Raw genomic sequence first — 17,761 nt, 5'->3', positions numbered from 1 at the left:
CCTAAAATTTACAAAATTCATCAAGCACCCCCTGAATAACTGTAGCTTGTTTCGAAGAGGCTTAGCGAAAAGAATGAGATCGTTCGCCAAAAATAAATGTGAAAGAAGAGGACCATTTCAACACAACTTTAAGGGCTTCCAGCAACCATTATCCATCGCTTGCTGAATACCACGAGCCAACCTTTCCATGCAGAAAACAAACAGATATGGCGATAATGGGTCGCCCTATCTCACACCTCTAGATGGGCTAAAAGCTTTAGTCATACCCCCATTCAATAGAATCCGCATTGAACAGGAGGTAGTGCACTTCATAATACAACTAAAAAAGGATATCGGAAGCCCAGCCTCCATCAAAGACTCTCTTAAAAAGTCCCACCGAAGACGATCATAGGCTTTTCCAATTCCACTTTAATTGCCATAGAATCTCTCCTCCCAGTCTTCGCTCTCATATGATGAATTAATTCTAGGGCAATAACTACATTGTTTTTTTTTTTTTTTTTGAAATAAGCAATAACTATATTGTTAGTAATATGTTGTCCTGCAATAAAACCTGTCTGAGTCAGGCTCATCAAACAAGGCAAGACGACTTTCAACCGATTAGCCAGGACCTTAGTGATTATCTTATCAGCCACAAAGCAAAGGCTAATGGGATGAAACTGGGACGGAGAGTCCGAATGAGGGACTTTGGGAATCAAATTGTGCAAAGTAAGCCATACCACTATCAATATCAACCCCACCAATAACCCGACACACTTCTGAACATATAGCATCACTGATAATATCCCAATACCGTTGATGGAAACTTGTATGAAAACCATCCAATCTAGGGGCCTTCCAAGGTTGCATGCCAAAAAGAGCCTTGTGAACCTCAACTGAAGAAAGTGGTGAACTTAATCCAATTAGAGCATCCTCACCTAGATTAGAAAAACAACCCTTAATAGGATCAGCTGGTGCCACTGCCGCATCCTTAGAATAGAGACGTTTCTAAAACTTCATTGCCATATTTCGTAATTCCGCTTGATCATGCACCCAAATACTTTTAGCTTTCTTAAGATGAAGAATCCAATTTTGTTGCCCTTGATTAATTGTCTTAAGGTGAAAATAGCAGGTGTTGAGATCTCCCCATTTAATAAATTCACTCAGAGACTTCTGGTACCGTACCAGTTTCTCCTGATGAGAGAGAACCTCTAGCTCCTGCATTAAATCTTTTTTCGCCAGGAATGACGTCGGTCCATAGTTCAGACTTCTTTGAACACCACTCAGGTGACTCAAAATACAATTTTTACGATGAAAAATGTTCCTAAAGACAGACTTATTCCAAACTTTCAGCCTGTTTGTAAAATGGCTCACTGCTGACATAAAAGAGGAGTTTGGCCTCCAGTTATCACGGACCATATCCCTAATTTATCTTGCGTCGTCCAGGTAGCCTGGAAGCGAAACAGATGATCCTGGAATTGCAAATGTCGAACACCATTAGGCAATAAAAGTAGAGGCCAAAGCATCTTAGGTAAGTGCAGTACATAACCATCAGGGTAATTGGGTCTCCAATCCCCATTACCAATAGTCCAATCCAAACGCTCCATCATTCTACCCCGAGTCCAAGTGAAAAAAGGACCCCCTGAAAGGAATCTCCATCAAACTGGAAGTTAGTATCTACTGCTGAAAAATAAACGATAGAGACTCGAACGATTAGGAGAGCCTCCTTTCTTATCTTCAGCCCTAAGGAGAGCGTTCCAGTCCCCCATAAGAGCCCACAGACCAACAACATTAGAAGCCACACTATTTAAAGATGGCCACAAAAGAGCCCTAATAAAAGCACTCGGGCAACTGTACACCATAGTAAAATTCATGAGAAAACTATTGGCTTCATAAATTTTCATATGAATATACTGTCTGTGATGAGCCAGCACTTGCACTGACTAGCCCTTTTTCCACAAAACCTAGATTCCTCCTGATGCCTCCACACGTTGAGAGAAAGAAAACCTAGTCTTTTTAATCACTCGGTTAGCCATCATACCACTGATTCGAGGTTCAAAAATAATGACAACTGCCGGATTGTGTCTCTAGATATATAACTTAAGAGATCAATTAACGCTGGCACTGGTTGCACCTCTGCAATTCCAAGTCAAAATAGTCATAAGAGAAAAAGAAAACAGAGATAAAAAAGGAGAAACCAAAGGGATAATTGCCATTTACTCTCTCTCACCCACCCCCACCCACACCCCCCCCCCCCCTCTGTGGGATCGAAACTACATAAAAATCCAGTGAAAAAAAATATATATATATTGATTTTGATAAATTTAATGAATTTGCAGTAATTCAAAGAAAGAAAATAAAATTAATGACTCTCTCCTTTTCTTTATTTTTTTCCTTTATAGACTCTTTAAATTTGAAATTTTTACTATTAATTAGCAATGGCGCTTTTTTTTTTCATTTATTTATTATTAATAAACTCAAATTCATACTTGACAGATTTGCATTTTCTTTTATTTCTCTCATTTTGTAAAGTTTTGCCGTTTTGTTTTTAATGTGGAATTGATTTCTACATATAATTATCTTATTTCCCTTTATGATTGTTTTTAACATTTTTTATGAAAAATTGTCTGGTAGTTTTGAATTATTGTTGATCAATTTTGTCTAATAAACATGATCTGTCAAAATATTATGATAACTGTGATGGACAACTATATCAAAATAAATGCTGAGAGATCGAAATAATTCAGAAAGTAATGCAGAAGAGATCTAGGTAATATTTTAAGAGATTTGTCTTATTTTATTAAACAATAATTTTTGATATCAATATTATTAATTATAAATATATACTATGACTATTTTATTGATTAAATGATACTTCCCTTTATAAAAAAGAAAAATGAAGAGTATTACCTCAAAGCCAAAGATTTCACGTATGCAGTTCTGATACGAATAGAACAAAACTAGAAGAAGATAATTTTATTTATAAACACAAAATTCCACCTGCAGAGAAAGACAGTTGAAGCACGGGCATGGCTATGCTTGCAAAAAAAGCTACTTAAAGCGATTGCAAGTCCGGTCACATACCTCACGGCACTTATTAACATTTTTTTGTGCAAGGCAGTAGTTATTGCCTCTGCCGCAAGGAAAAACTGCTCCTCTGCTTAAAGGCTTAGTATAAACTGTAGCAGCAGCAAGCATTCTGCTAAACTCGGAGTCCATCATGAACTCAAACTCCATGTTGCTATCTATTGGTATAATTGAGAGTTTGTTTGTTCCCGTCAAAAGATTAGTTAAGTTATTGTTAGCATCTTTTATGTTCATTGACAGCTTATGTGAGCAGTATTTTGTTGACTCTAGTTAGCTTCTCCTATAAGATTTGTTCTGTATATAAACTCTTGTACAGTTCATTCAAGATAATGAGAAATACAGTTTCTCTTTCAATTCTCTGTTTGGATATCAAAGTTCATATGGTATCAGAGTGGGTACAGTAGCTTGTAGAATCGATTGCTTGTTTCTGTTAGCCATTGAAAGTGAAATTTGAAGATGAAGGAGAGTAATGCAGCAAGAGATCAAAGCATTATGAATTTCTTCAAGGAATCATTAAAGAATCATGAAACAATTGATGATCAATTTGCATTGCAAAGCTCGGATCACCCAAGGATGGTCCTTGTTTCAGCGCAATTAACAGGGAAGAATTACAGATCGTGAAGTAGGGCAATGAAGATTGTTCTTGGTGCCAAAAACAAATTAGGTTTTGTTAATGCCAAAATTGAAGCTCCAGAGGAAGGATCTGAGGGGTTTGAAAGATGGAAGAGGTGTGACTGCATGGTCGCATCCTGGTTGTGGAACTCTATTGCAAAGGATCTGGTTGGGGTATTTCTCTATGCGACGTCCTCGAAGGAGCTATGGGATGAAATTTCAGAGAGGTTCGGTGGGAGTAACGGGCCAATGATATATCAGATCAAGAGAAGGATAGCGTTACTGATGCAAGAAGGATTATCCATTGCCAGTTATTATACAAAATTGAAGGAACTTTGGGATGAACTGGAAAATATTAGAGCAATTCCATCATGTACATGTGGATCTGTGAAGATTTCAACAGAGGTGCATAACTGTGATAAGTTGATGCAATTTCTTATGGGGCTTAATGGTGCCTATGATCAGGTAAGAAGCCAAATCCTCCTTCATGATCCCTTACCAAGTGTAATCAAAGCCTATTCTATGGTTTTGAGGATTGAAACCCCTAGAGAGGTTCAATTGAATATTGCTAAAACTGTAGATGCAACAGCTCTAGTTGTGAAATCACAAGGAACTCGAAAAGATTTTAAGAAGTATGATCCTAGAAAAGGTCATTGTAATTACTGCAATATGGATGGGCATACTAGGGCTGGTTGTTTCAAATTGATTGGGTATCCGGAGTGGTTTAAAGCTAAAAACAAGAATCAGAGTTCACATCAACAGAACAAAATAGTTGCACAAGTTGAAAGTAAAGTGCAATCTGCTGACCATTTTGTTTCTGATTCGCCTTGGGATAAAGGTTATTTTACTGAGATGAGCAAATATGAAGATCTTAGTATAAGCTGGAGAGTTTACAAATGGAAATGCAAAGAATGGCCAAAGGGAAGTCCATAGCCATGAATGTCGCATCAATACCTTCAGACCATCAGTCCATGATGAGTTCCACAAGTTTTGCTGGTAAATTCAATCCCAAATTGGTTTGTTATGCTGGAATGGTAGGATCAGAATCTTGGATTATTGATACTGGAGCTTCAGATTATATGACACCAAATCCACATTTGTTACATAACCTTGCTTTCACTCACACACCAATATCCATTTGTTTACCTAATGGCCAAGTTACTGAAATTAACCAAACAGGCACTGTTTACTTGCATAATAACCTTTCTCTATACAGTGTGCTCTTAGTTCCTTCATTTAAATTGAATTTACTTTTGGTTACCAAGCTTCTTAAAACCACAAATTTACCCTTACTGTTTTACCCTTTCTGTTGGCTATTTCAGGACCAGAAGACTAAAGCAGTGGTAGCCATTGGGAAAGAGCATGAAGGACTTCACATTCTGGATAAGTCTAGTTTTCTTTCATCCGCCATTCAGTTTTATCATTCAAAAGTAAAACATTTGCTTGATTCCCTTGCTTTGAACTCTGTAAATACCAGCTTCTCTAGTGTGAGTATTAATAAAGAGAATTTTCAGTTGTTCAATTCTGCTTAAACTTTAGATTTTGCTATACTTCATGCTAGATTAGGACATTCATCACTTCAGAAATTACAACACATTTAGCCCTTCAAACTTCACATTGATTGCCATTATAAATGTCCTTTATGTCCTTTAGCTAAACAAGCCAGAATTCCTTTTCCTGATAGTGAGATAAAAACACAATACCCTTTGGAATTGTTACATGTTGACCTATGGGGCCCTTATGCCACACCTTGTGTTTCTGGAGATAGATACTTTGTGACTATTGTAGATGAAAAGTTAAGAGCCACTTTGACTTACATGATTAAACATAAAGACCAATGTAGCTATGTTCTTGCAATGTTTCTCAATCATGTGGAAACCTAGTTCAATGTCAAAGTGAAAATAGTAAGGACAGATAATGGGAGGGAGTTTGTGAATCATCAGTGTTTACAATTGTTTCAGTCTAGGGGCATCATTCATAAAAAAAGTTGTCCTTATACCCCTCAACAGAATGGCGTAGTTGAGCGAAAACATAGACATCTCTTGGATATTGCTAGAGCTTTGAGATTACAAGCCCATTTTACCAAAAAGATTCTGGTCTGAGTGTATTTTAACTGCTACATACCTTATTAACAGATTGCGCACCAAATTACTTTCTTGGAAAGCTCCTTATGAATTGTTATTTCACAAACCACCCACTTGTGACCATTTAAGAGTGTTTGGTTGCCTCTGTTTTGCTGTTAACCTTCACCCACATAGAGACAAGTTTGATGATAGATCACATAAGTGTCTGTTTCTTGGGTATCCACCTACACAAAAGGGCTATAAAGTCATGGATTTGCAAACCAATAAAGTGTTTGTAAGCAGGGATGTAATTTTCTTTGAGACAAGTTTTCCTTTTAATGATACACCATTATCTTCTGTTGAGTCTTCCACCCCAGTTCTTCCTGTTCCTATTTCTTCATCTACATCACACCATACCGTCACTCTCCTCTCTACACCTGTTCCTGCACTTCATCCTTCTGAATCTTTGTCCAAACCCATACCTGAACCTTCCCAACCTACATCATTAACACCCCCATTGTCTCTTTCTCTTGCTCCAGCCCCACCACCATTAAGAAGAAGTACTAGACTTCATCAGCAACCTTCATGGTTGAAAGATTTTGTTGTTGCCTCTCTTTCTCATGCTACTACCTCTGCGGCAGTCTTCTATTCCTCACCAGGTACACCTTCTTTTATATTCTCTCCTAGCCATTATGCCTTTGTTACTTCAGTATCTAACATTCAAGAGCCTGTTAATTATCTTCAAGCAATAACTGACAGCAATTGGATTGACGCTATGAATCAAGAATTGTAGGCTTTGGAGAAAAATGATATTTGGGAACTTTGTGAGTTACCTAAAGGGAAGAAGGTTATAGGTTCAAAGTGGGTTTTTAAAGTCAAATACAAACCAGATGGAGAGGTTGATAGATATAAGGCCCGCTTAGTTGCTAAAGGGTACAATCAGATAGAGGGACTTGATTTTAAGGAGCGATTTAGTCCTATGGCTAAAATAGTCACCGTTAGAATTTTTATTGCCCTCACAACTGTTCAGAAATGGCCTCTATATCAGTTAGACATTAATAATGCTTTTTTGCATGGTTACTTGGATGAGGAAGTGTATATGAGGCCACCAGATGGGTACACGAAGGCATTACCAGGGCGGGTCTGTTTGCTGAAACTGTCCCGTTATGGTATAAAATGTGCTTCCTGACAATGGAACCTTGAGTTTACTTCCTTTTTGCATTCTTTGGGTTTTCAACAATCAGTACATGATCATTGTCTCTTTAGCCGAATAGATTCAGATGCTTTTCTAGCTCTTTTAATCTATGTAGATGATGTCATCATAACTGGAAACAATTCACAGGCCATTGACGAAGTCAAATCTGCCCTGCATGATAAATTCACCTTCAAAGAACTTGGTTTCATGAAATATTTCCTTGGTTTGGGGGTAGTTCAATCCTATGAAGCGCGGAAACGGTACTGAGTCACGTTTCCCAGTGTCGGAAACGTTTTCGACGAGGAAACGAACTGACACGGCTGGGAAACGTTTCCGGGCCGGTTCCGAAAATATTGAAAATCGGAAACGCGTTTCCGTTGCCGGAAACGCGTTTCTTTAAAGAAAATTAAAAAAAAAAAAGAAACGGAAACGCGTTTCTTTAAAGAAAATTAAAAAAAAAAAAGAAAAAAAGAAAAATGGGTAGGTTAAAATCGATTACTTCACAGTTCACAACATTCACCAACAGAAAAGGAAGAAGAAGAAAAAGAAAAAGAAAAGGAGTACCTTCAAGGCTTCAACGACAGTCGGCAGCATCCAGTTCGCAACGCGGGTAAGAATCGCAACACCACCTTTCTCTTCTTTTCTCTCTGATCTGCCATATTAACTCTTTTCTCTCTTATCAACAGAAGAAGAAGAAGAAGAAGAAGAAGAAGCAGCAGCAGCAGCCGATTCTCCCTTCGTCGAAAGGTGAGTGGCGTTTCCCTTTTTTTTTTCCTTCCCGATTGTGAATGAGGGTAATTAGGTTTATATTGGGGTGGTTTTATTAATTTATTATTATTTAATTTATTATTTTCTTTATTATTAATTTATTATTTTCCTTTTCTAATTTTTTTGTAAAATAATTTTATCAAGCAATTTTTATTAATTAATTACAATTTTATTCCATTAATTAATCATAAATTTATCATATTTAATATCAATTTTTTTTCTCTAAATGTATATTCCATAATTAGATTTTTCTCAAACTAAATTTGAGGAGTTATCATAAATATTTTTTTTAAAAAAAAAAGATAAAAAAAAATTTTCCCAAATTCACTAAAAATTTTCAAGATTTGCCATATTTTTACAATCAACATTTTGAAGGAAATTAATGACAAATGTAAATATTTTTTTAAAGTTATTTTTAAAATTATAAAATTTCAAGTTTAAATTCTAATTAATGATAAATAAAAAAAATTCCAACATTCAAAATTTGTATTTTATATTAATATATTTTATATTTTTGTAATAGTTTATATATAATGTGTTTAATATAATTTGTTTTAATGTATTGTTATATTATATATTAAAATTTTTCATAATATAGTCAATTTATTCAATTCTATTATTTAATTCTTTAATCATTTAATATATAATTTACATTGTGCTTTAATCCTTAGTATATAATTTGTTTAAATAATTTGTAAATTGTATAAAATTGCATTTTCTTTTTGTCATTTTGATAGGACAATATTTGAATGGATTCTTCGAACTCAAATTCTACCCAAGCAAATAGCACTAGTGCCACTTTTCAAAAACTAGCGAGGAAGAATTTAATCCTCTGTGGAGATATGTAACTAAACTAGAGAAAACTGGAGAAGGAGGGGGTAATTGTAAATGGATATGCAATTTTTGTGGACAAGAAAAGTAAGGGACTTATACTAGAGTGAGGGCTCATTTATTAAAAATCACTGGAAAAGGGATTGGTGTGTGTAAAAAAGTGATGAATGATAGTATTTCTGAAATGAGGAAACAGGAGGATGAGGCAACAAACAAAATTACCAATTCACAATCTATGCGAGTTTCTTTGCCTATTAGTATAACTTCTGTTCCTTCATTGAATATAACTGAACCAAGTATTTCAAAGAACTTCGAAGAAAAGAAGAGTTAATGATTCTCCTCTTGGTAGAGCTTTTGACTTGCAAACTAGAGCTCAATTAGATGCAGAGATTGCTAGAATGTTCTACACTGGGGGTCTACCTTTTAATTTTGCCAGAAATCCTTATTATGTGAGTTCTTATTCTTTTGCTGCTAATAATGTTTTGGGTGGTTATGTGCCGCCTGGTTATAACAAATTGAGAACCACATTACTTCAGCAAGAAAAAGCAAATGTAGAGAGGTTGCTTGAACCAATTAAAAGCACTTGGTTAGAAAAGGGTGTTAGTATTGTGAGTGATGGATGGAGTGATCCGCAGAGGAGGCCTTTGATTAATTTTATTGTTGTTTCTGAGTCTGGCCCCATGTTTATCAAATCTGTAGATTGTTCTGGTGAAGTGAAAGATAAGCAATTTATTGCTAATTTGCTAAAAGAAGTAATTGATGAGGTGGGTCATCAAAAAGTTGTACAAGTCATTACTGATAATGCTTCAAATTGTAAAGGTGCTGGAGAAATCATTGAGGGAATGTTTCCACATATTTATTGGACTCCTTGTGTTGTGCACACTCTTAATCTTGCCAGTGTTATCAAAGGCGAGCGAGGCGCCCAGGCGAGGCGAGGCGTCCCTCTGTCGCCTCGACTGGAACGCCTGGCTCGGCTTGGAGGAGGCGACGCCTCCGGCCGGAGAGGCGAGAGGCGACGCAGGCGAGAGGCGACGCCTCTTCACAGCAACGGTAAAGTGTTTTTTTTTTTTTTTTTTTTTAAACTAAAAAATCAATAAATTTATCTGCGTACCGTCAGCCATTCCACCAGCAGAGACCCTTTTCTTCTCAACCTCACGAAGACGCTTTTCTCCTCAACGGCTCAACCTCGACTTCACGACGACAATAGGTACGCTCTCTCTCTCTCTCTCTCTCTTCTTCTTCTTCTTCTTCTTCTTCCGCTTCGATCTCTCTCTCTGTTACGTCCCTTTCTTTTTTTTTTTTTCTCCCTCTCCAGTCTCCACCTCTGTTCGATCTCTGTCTCACAGATCCTTTTTTTTTTTTCTTTCCTGCTGCGCTGCTTCGATCTCTCTCACGTCCCTTTTTTTTTTTTTTTTTTTCTCTCCCTCTCCACTGTTGATCTCACGCTGCTCTCCTCTGTTGATCTCACGTCCCTTCTGCTCTGTTTTTTATTTTTTCTTTTTTTTTTTTTCTGTCCTCTCCTTCTTATTTCTTTCCTGCTCTGCTCCTTCTGATCTCACGTCCCTCTGTTGATCTCACGTCCCTTCTGCTCTGTTTTTTATTTTTTCTTTTTTTTTCTTTTTTTTTTTCTGTCCTCTCCTTATTTCTTTCCTGCTCTGCTCCTTCTGATCTCACGTCCCTTTTTATTTTTTTTTTCCTTCTCCTCCTTTTAATTAATTAGTTATTATTAATTATTTATTTATTTATTAATTTAATTATTTTATTTTTATTAATTAATTATTTAAATTTTATGGGTATTGGTGAATTGATTATTTTAATTTGTATTCTTGTTTAATTAGTTGATTAATTAATATGGGTATTGTTGATTTGTTGGTATTTAGTTTAATTTTTATTTGTTATTCTTGTTAATTTGATTAGTTTTACTTTTTACCTTATTAATTAGACATTATTTATTAATTAATTATTTATTTTATATAGGTATTATTAATTTATTGTTAATTTAATTTTTTATCTTCTTATTATTGTTAATTAATTATTTAATTTATATGGGTATTGTTAATTTATTATTAATTAGTTTACCTTTTACTTCTTATTATTATTAATTAGTTTTAATTTGATTAATTTTACTTTTTTCTTTTTAATTAGATATTAGATGTTTATTTTATATGGATATTATTAATTTATTATTAATTTGATTATTTTTCTTTTTGTTCTTAGTAAGTAATTGTGTAATTTATATGGACATTATTACTTTGTTGTTAATTAGTTTACTTTTTACTTCTTATTATTGTTAATTAGTTGTTAGATTAATTAGTTTTACTTTTGTCTTGTTAATTAGACATTAGTTGTTTATTTTATATGGTATTATCAATTTATTATTAATTTGATGATTTTACTTTTTGTTCTTATTAATTAATTGTTTAATTTATATAGGCATTGTTAATTTATGATTTTACTTTTTGTTCTTATTAATTAATTGTTTAATTTGTATGGGCATTGTTAATTTGTTGTTAATTAGTTTACTATTTTATTTTTTATTTATTATTCTTGTTAATTACTTATTTAATTTATATTGGATATTGTTAATTTGTTGTTAATTAATTTATTTTTTATTCTTGTTAATTTTTTTGTTAGATTATAAATGGGTGATAAGAATAATACATCTGGATCTTCTGCTAGTAGTGGAAGAACGGACCCAGGATGGGCACATGTAATTCAAGTTAGTGAAAACAATACCAATGATCTTCAATGCATGTACTGTATGAAAGTTTACAAAGGAGGAATTAATAGAATCAAGCAACATCTTGCTGGAGGTTACAAAAATGTAATTCGGTGTCCAAAATGTCCAGAAGATGTAAGGAATCAAATGCAGGAATTCATTGCTAAAAAAAGAGAGCAAAAATCAATTATGAATATGGAAAGACCACCTGAATTTGATGATGTTGAAGCAATCGGGATTAGATGAAAATGAGGAAGAGGAAGAGTTGATGCAAGAAATTAGCAGGAAAGAAGAAGGCAAATCTTGGAAGTTACAGTAATAGTGCTTTTAAAAACCAAAAGTTTTACCACCACAAAGTAGTAGAGGGCCTATTGACTGTTATTTTTCCCTAGACTGCTGTTTTGGGAAAAATATGAGGCAAACTACCATTGATGAAAATAGTCCACTAAAAAGGAGTTAAGGAGCGTGCTTGTGTTGCCATAGCACGATGGATGTATGATGTGGGAATAGCTTTTAATGCTGTGAATTATGATAGCTTTGGGGAAATGATTCGAGCAATTGGAAATTATGGGAAAGAAATGAAACCTCCAAGTTTTCATGAGGTTAGAGTTCGGTTACTTAACAAAGAAGTGCAAATCATAAATGATCTTCTCGAGTCTCATAAAGAAGAATGGGAAAATTATGGATGTACATTGATGTGTGATGGATGGACGGATAGAAAAGGGAGAACCTTGATTAATTTCTTGGCTAATAGTCCAAAGGGAAGTGTATTTATTAAATCAGTTGATGCAAGTGATGAATCAAAGACAGAGGCATTGTTAGCTAGTTTGATTGAGAAAGAATTGATGGAAATTGGTCCTGAAAAAGTAGTTCAAGTTGTTACAGATAATGCATCAAATAATGTTGCAGCAGGTAAAATTTTTATTTAATTTTTTATATTACTAAAAAAAATATCATTTTATTTTTATTATTAATGGAATGAATTTTTCTACTTGTTTATGACAGGGAGAATATTGGAAGCAAATTTTTCTCATCTATACTGGACTCCATGTGCAGCTCATTGTATAGATTTGATGTTGGAGGATATCTTTAAGATCCGTGTTTTTCAAAGAAACATTCCGCAAAGCTGTTGAGCTTACTGGTTTCACATATGCTCTTCAGGAGTTCTAAATATGTTGCGGAAGTTTACTAATGGAGTAGAATTGCTAAGGCCAGGGCAAACTAGATTTGCTACTGCTTTTATTACACTAGGAAAGATTCATCTTCAGAAAGCCAACATTAGAAAAATGTTTACTTGGAAAGTTGGACAACTAGTAAATGGGCTAAAGAGGTGAAAGGCAAAAAGTGTGAAAGGACGGTTTTGAGTCCTGCCTTCTGGAATCATGTTGTTTATGCTCTTAAGGTTTCCGGTCCTCTTGTTCGTGTGCTTCGACTTGTTGATAATGAAAAAAAACCAGCTATGGGATATATTTATGAAGCCATGGATAGGGCTAAAGAAGCCATTGCCAACTCACTCAATGGCAATGAAGAGAAATACAAGAGCATTTTTGAGATTATTGATGCGAGATGGTCGCTTCAATTGCATCGTCCTTTGCATCTTCTTTGGATACTTTTGAATCCTGAATTTTTATCCAAATAAGATGAGAATTGAATCGATGAAGAGGTCAATACAGATTGCTTTCATGCATTCATAAAATGGAAAAAATTCAGAAAAGTTGATATGATTCTTGATGAAATTGAGAAATACAAAGGCAATTAGGGACCTTTGGTTTTCCTTCAGCTATTAGAGGAAGAACAACCAAATCTCCAGGTTATTAATTTAATTCTTATTAATTTTTCATTTTGCTCATTTGTTAATTTATATCATGAATTTAACAATCATTGGTTCTATATTTTAATAGTCGCTATTGGAAAACATATGGTTCTTCAACTCCAAACCTACAAAAGTTTCTTTGTAAAGGTTCTGAGTCTCACATGTAGTGCAAGTGGTTGCGAAAGAAATTGGAGTGTATTTGAGCATGTAAGTAATATATATATATATATATATATATATATATATATATATATAGATTTCTTAATTTGTTATTTTATCTTGAGCCTTTTGAGTTTGAAGTTTAACTTATTTGTTACTGTAAAATAAATGACAGCTTCATAGTAAGAAAAGAAATCGGCTATTTCAAGAACGCTTGGACAATTTGGTATATGTGAAGTACAATAGAGCGTTGCTACGCCGACACACTTTTGGGGATATCACAACACCTATTGATTTGGCAAATATTGATGAGAGTAATGAATGGTTGCTTGGTGAATTAGAAAAAGGTGATGGGGATGATGATGATGATGATTCTCTTGTTTTCATGAATGACGTATTGACACAGGGTGATGTTGGTAGAGCGGTGGAGTTTCGAATCTCGTTATGAATCGAGAACGGCTGCAAGATCAACACCACCAATTGAAACTCCATCATTTCGAAGGCCTCGTGCAATGACAGGTGCATCCTCTTCGCAAGTTGATGATGATGAAGAGGAGGAAGAATTTGTGATGGCCGTTGTTGAAAATGAAGATGATTTTGGAAATCTTGATGATGAGTAGTTTTAGTTATAAGTTTTTTATGTACTTATTGCATTCTGTTTATTATGACTTACAACTTATTTTTATGTATTAATGTCTGAACTTCTATAATTTATATTTTCTATTATGTGACTTATGACTTATTTCTAATTTTTTATTTATTATGTATAATTTTATAGCGTCACTTTTATCATATACATCTGCTGAAAATTCAGGTATGAACTATTTCTTTTTTTAACATCTCTTATTATTATGTGTGTTTTTACTTATGCTATATATTTGAATTTTACAGTCTCATACTTTCACTTGTATCTTATACTTAAGCTGAAAATACAGGTATGCACTATTTTCAATTTCTCTTATTTTAGATATAAACATAGTGTAAATCATTTTTTTTTTCTTTTTAATATGTTTTTTTACTTATCAACTATTTAAAAGTATATATATATATATATATATATATATATAATTTAAACAATTAAGGTTATGGCGCCTCGCTTCAAAAAGGCCCTCGCCTTGCCTCGCGCCTCTCGCCTAAGGCAATAGAATGCTCTATCGCCTTAGTGTCGCCTTTCGCCTTGATAACACTGAATCTTGCTTTGAAGAATATATGTGCAGCAAAAAATTTGGAAACTAATCAAGAAACTTATAATGTGTGTCACTGGATCACTGAAATCCATGGGGATGCTTTGCAAATCAAGAATTTTATAATGAATCATTCCATGAGGCTTGCAATTTATAATCGGTTTAGCCCTTTGAAATTGCTTTCAGTTGCTGACACTCGTTTTGCTTCTATTGTTGTGATGCTTAAAAGATTTAAACTTATTAGGCGTGCTTTAGAAGCAATGGTTATGAGTGATCAATGGGCACAATACCGAGAAGATGACCAAGGCAAAGCTAGATTTGTTCGTGATAAAGTGGTAGATGAGGATTGGTGGGAAAAGGTTGATTACATTATTGCTTTTACTGGGCCCATTTATGACATGATCAGAGTTTGTGACACAGACAAACCATGCCTTTATTTGGTTTATGAGTTGTGGGATTCTATGATTGAAAAGGTGAAGCAAGTTATTTTTGATCATGAAGGAAAGCAAGCAGATGGGTTTTCTCCTTTTTATTATGTGGTTCATCGAATTCTTGTTGATCGTTGGGCAAAGAGCAACACTCCCCTTCATTGTTTAGCCCATTCATTAAATCCAAGGTAAATTTCTAACTTACATACTCATCTTCTTGTTCTAATTTTTTTTTTATTATTTTCTGAATTTGTTTTCTTATTTTTGAAGATTTTATAGTGAAAAATGGCTTCAAGAGGGAGAAGGTAGAGTGCCTCCTCATATGGATGGAGAAGTATCAACTGAGAGAATTAAATGCTTTAGGAGGATTTTTTCTAATGAAGATGAACAAATTAGAGCAAATGATGAATTTGCAAATTTTTCTTTGAAAAGTGGACCTTTTGCTGATCCTGATTCTATTGGAAGTATGTATGTTACAGATCCTAGGAAATAGTGGGCATGTTTTGGTTTTAATGCACCTTTACTTCAAAGGTTGGCTTTTAAAGTGCTTGGACAACCTACTTCCTCCTCTTGTTGTGAAAGAAATTGGAGTATTTATTCCTTCATTTATTCATGCAGAAGGAATAAATTAACTCCAAAACGTGCAGAGGACTTGGTTTTTATCCATAATAATCTTCGTCTTCTATCGAGAAACTCCTCCCAATATTATGATGAGAAGACAAAATTGTGGGATGTTGGTGGTGATCAATTTGGGAGTATTAAAGATGTGGGAGTTCTTGAATTTGCCAACCTTTCATTGGATGAACCAGAGTTAGAGTCTGTTTTGTTTGATGAAAATGCAACTACAAGCATGGAGAAGGAGAATGAGAAAGACAGTGAAGTTGAGGAAATGTCATAAATTTCATTATCTTTTCTTTTTTAACATTTGAATGTGTTGTAGTTAATATTTATTTCTTATAAGTATGAAACTTCTAAATATGTATTTTTATAGTTGAATTTAAATGTTGATTTGAACTTTATTTATTATTAAACATCTTTCATGATATATATATATATATATATATATATATATATATATATATATATTTATTTATTTATAAATATACCCCTATATTTTTTATATTTACACGTTTCCCCCACGTTTCCGTTTCCTATGTTTTTTAAAATGCCATTTCCCCGTGTCCGTTTCCGCGTTTCCCCGTGTCCGCGTTTCCGTTTCCGTGCTACATAGGTTCAATCAGAAACTGGTACCCTTATCAGCCGAAGGAAATTTATCTTAGATGTTTTGAAGGACACTGGCATGAGAGCAGCTAAAGCAGTGTCTATGCCTCTTCATAAGGGTCTTCACTTAGCACCAGATGATGGAGAGTTATTGGCAGATCCTGATAAGTTTTGAAGACTTATTGGGAGACTTTTATATGTGAACATCACCAGGCCTGATATTACTTGCTCTGTGCAACATTTGACATTCATGGCTGCTGATAGGAAGCCCCATTGGGATGCAGCATTACATTTGCTTCTTTATCTCAAATCTTGTCCTTCCAAGGGGCTTTATTTCCTTGTGCATTCTGATCTTAAGCTCAGCACATTTTGTGATGCAGATTGGGGTTGTGTATTTTCTCGCAAGTCACGGGGTTTGCATTTTTCTTGGTTATGCTATGATTAGTTGGAAAACAAAGAAGCAGAACACTGTTTCTAAAAGTTCAGCTGAAGCTGAATACAGTAGTATGGCTACTACTGTTTGTGAATTGTTATGGATTTCTTATATTCTTTGTGATTTGCAGGTCATTGTTTAGCTTCCTCTCTCCTTGAAGTGTAATAATTAAGCAGCTATTCATATAGCTAATAACCCTGTTTTTCATGAAAGGACTAAGCATTTGGACATTGATTGTCACTTGGTTAGGGAACAATTGCAGCGTGGTTTTATTTTGCCTTTCTCATGTTTCTTCTGTTCAGCAACTTGCAGATGTGTTTATAAAGCCTTTACTTGCTGCTTCCCATCATTCGTTAGTATCCAAGTTGGGTCTTGTGGAGGTTGGGGGGCGTGTGGGGATATTGGTATAATTGAGAGCTTGTTTGTTCCCGCCAAAAGATTAGTTAAGTTATTGTTTAGCATCTTCTATGTTCATTGACAGCTCATGTGAGCAGTATTTTGTTGACTCTAGTCAGCTTCTCCTATAAGATTTGTTCTGTGTATGAACTCTTGCAAAGTTCATTCAAGATAATGAGAAATACAGTTTCTCTTTAGATTCTCTGTTTTGATATCAAAGTTCATGCTATCCCCTATGGAGAAGTGGTTGCCATCCATCCTGTTTGGAACACTAGCTCTGCAAGGCCTTGTGCTTTAACAGAATCAACACCAACACTGCTGCGACTGATAAGAGAGAAAAACTTCATTTTGTCTCTTTTCACCTTCTCTTTCTCCTTAATTTCTTGTATATGTACTCTTGTTCTCTCTTACTATATTCTGCTCGTGTATGGCAATATAAATAATTGGAGCTTCCTAGAATAGCGATTGTGTGAAAGCGACTTATCATTACACCTTTCAATTTTAATAATTTAATTATTTGTGCCTAAAATTGGGTGGAACGACTTGCTGAATGGCGGAATTAATTTCATCATTTGTCAACAACACACGCACAGGTGAGGCAGAAATCTCCAAGTGAGGATTTTGATTCTGAATCTGTTGAATTTCATGATTCTGATAGCAAGAAAGAATGATGCGAAATTGATATATTAAATTAAGAGATCAACGTATGTATTGTTATAGGTTTTGACTGTTAAACTCTTGTATTGTCATTATGTTGCATTAAATCTATATTTTTATTTTGTAAACACATTAAATCTTTTTTAACAATTTGAATAGAAGATATTAAATTCTTTTAATGTTATTAAGAAAATATATATAAAAAAAAAAATTGTAGAT

The 17,761-nt window shown here is 34.4% G+C and overlaps 3 protein-coding genes across 4 annotated transcripts; all 3 read left to right on the top strand.

The window, feature by feature from the left end:
- The first annotated feature begins 3,021 nt into the window (after positions 1-3,021).
- Positions 3,022-17,360, top strand: LOC110643299 (uncharacterized). Of its 2 annotated transcripts, none has more exons than XM_058154108.1 (3): positions 3,022-4,140; positions 4,998-7,167; positions 16,067-17,360. In XM_058154108.1, exons 1-2 carry the CDS (start codon positions 3,694-3,696, stop codon positions 5,205-5,207), a joined length of 657 nt encoding a protein of 218 aa, XP_058010091.1. In that variant the 5' UTR covers positions 3,022-3,693; the 3' UTR covers positions 5,208-7,167; positions 16,067-17,360. The 2 variants fall into 2 exon arrangements, with proteins under 2 accessions (XP_058010091.1, XP_058010089.1); XM_058154106.1 differs by having other exon boundaries at positions 3,023-4,671; positions 16,067-16,717.
- LOC131168945 (uncharacterized) lies at positions 11,716-12,399 on the top strand. Its single transcript, XM_058154110.1, has 2 exons — positions 11,716-12,163; positions 12,257-12,399. The coding sequence occupies exons 1-2, from the start codon at positions 11,743-11,745 to the stop codon at positions 12,382-12,384; spliced, it is 549 nt and encodes a 182-aa protein (XP_058010093.1). The 5' UTR covers positions 11,716-11,742; the 3' UTR covers positions 12,385-12,399.
- LOC110671802 (uncharacterized) lies at positions 14,456-16,717 on the top strand. The gene is made up of 2 exons (XM_058154109.1): positions 14,456-15,023; positions 15,106-16,717. Exons 1-2 carry the CDS (start codon positions 14,533-14,535, stop codon positions 15,326-15,328), a joined length of 714 nt encoding a protein of 237 aa, XP_058010092.1. The 5' UTR covers positions 14,456-14,532; the 3' UTR covers positions 15,329-16,717.
- Positions 17,361-17,761: the final 401 nt, after the last annotated feature.

The sequence above is a fragment of the Hevea brasiliensis genome, chromosome 9 (assembly GCF_030052815.1).
Source record: "Hevea brasiliensis isolate MT/VB/25A 57/8 chromosome 9, ASM3005281v1, whole genome shotgun sequence".
NCBI lineage: Eukaryota > Viridiplantae > Streptophyta > Magnoliopsida > Malpighiales > Euphorbiaceae > Hevea > Hevea brasiliensis.
This window is presented reverse-complemented; position numbering and strand designations above follow the sequence as displayed.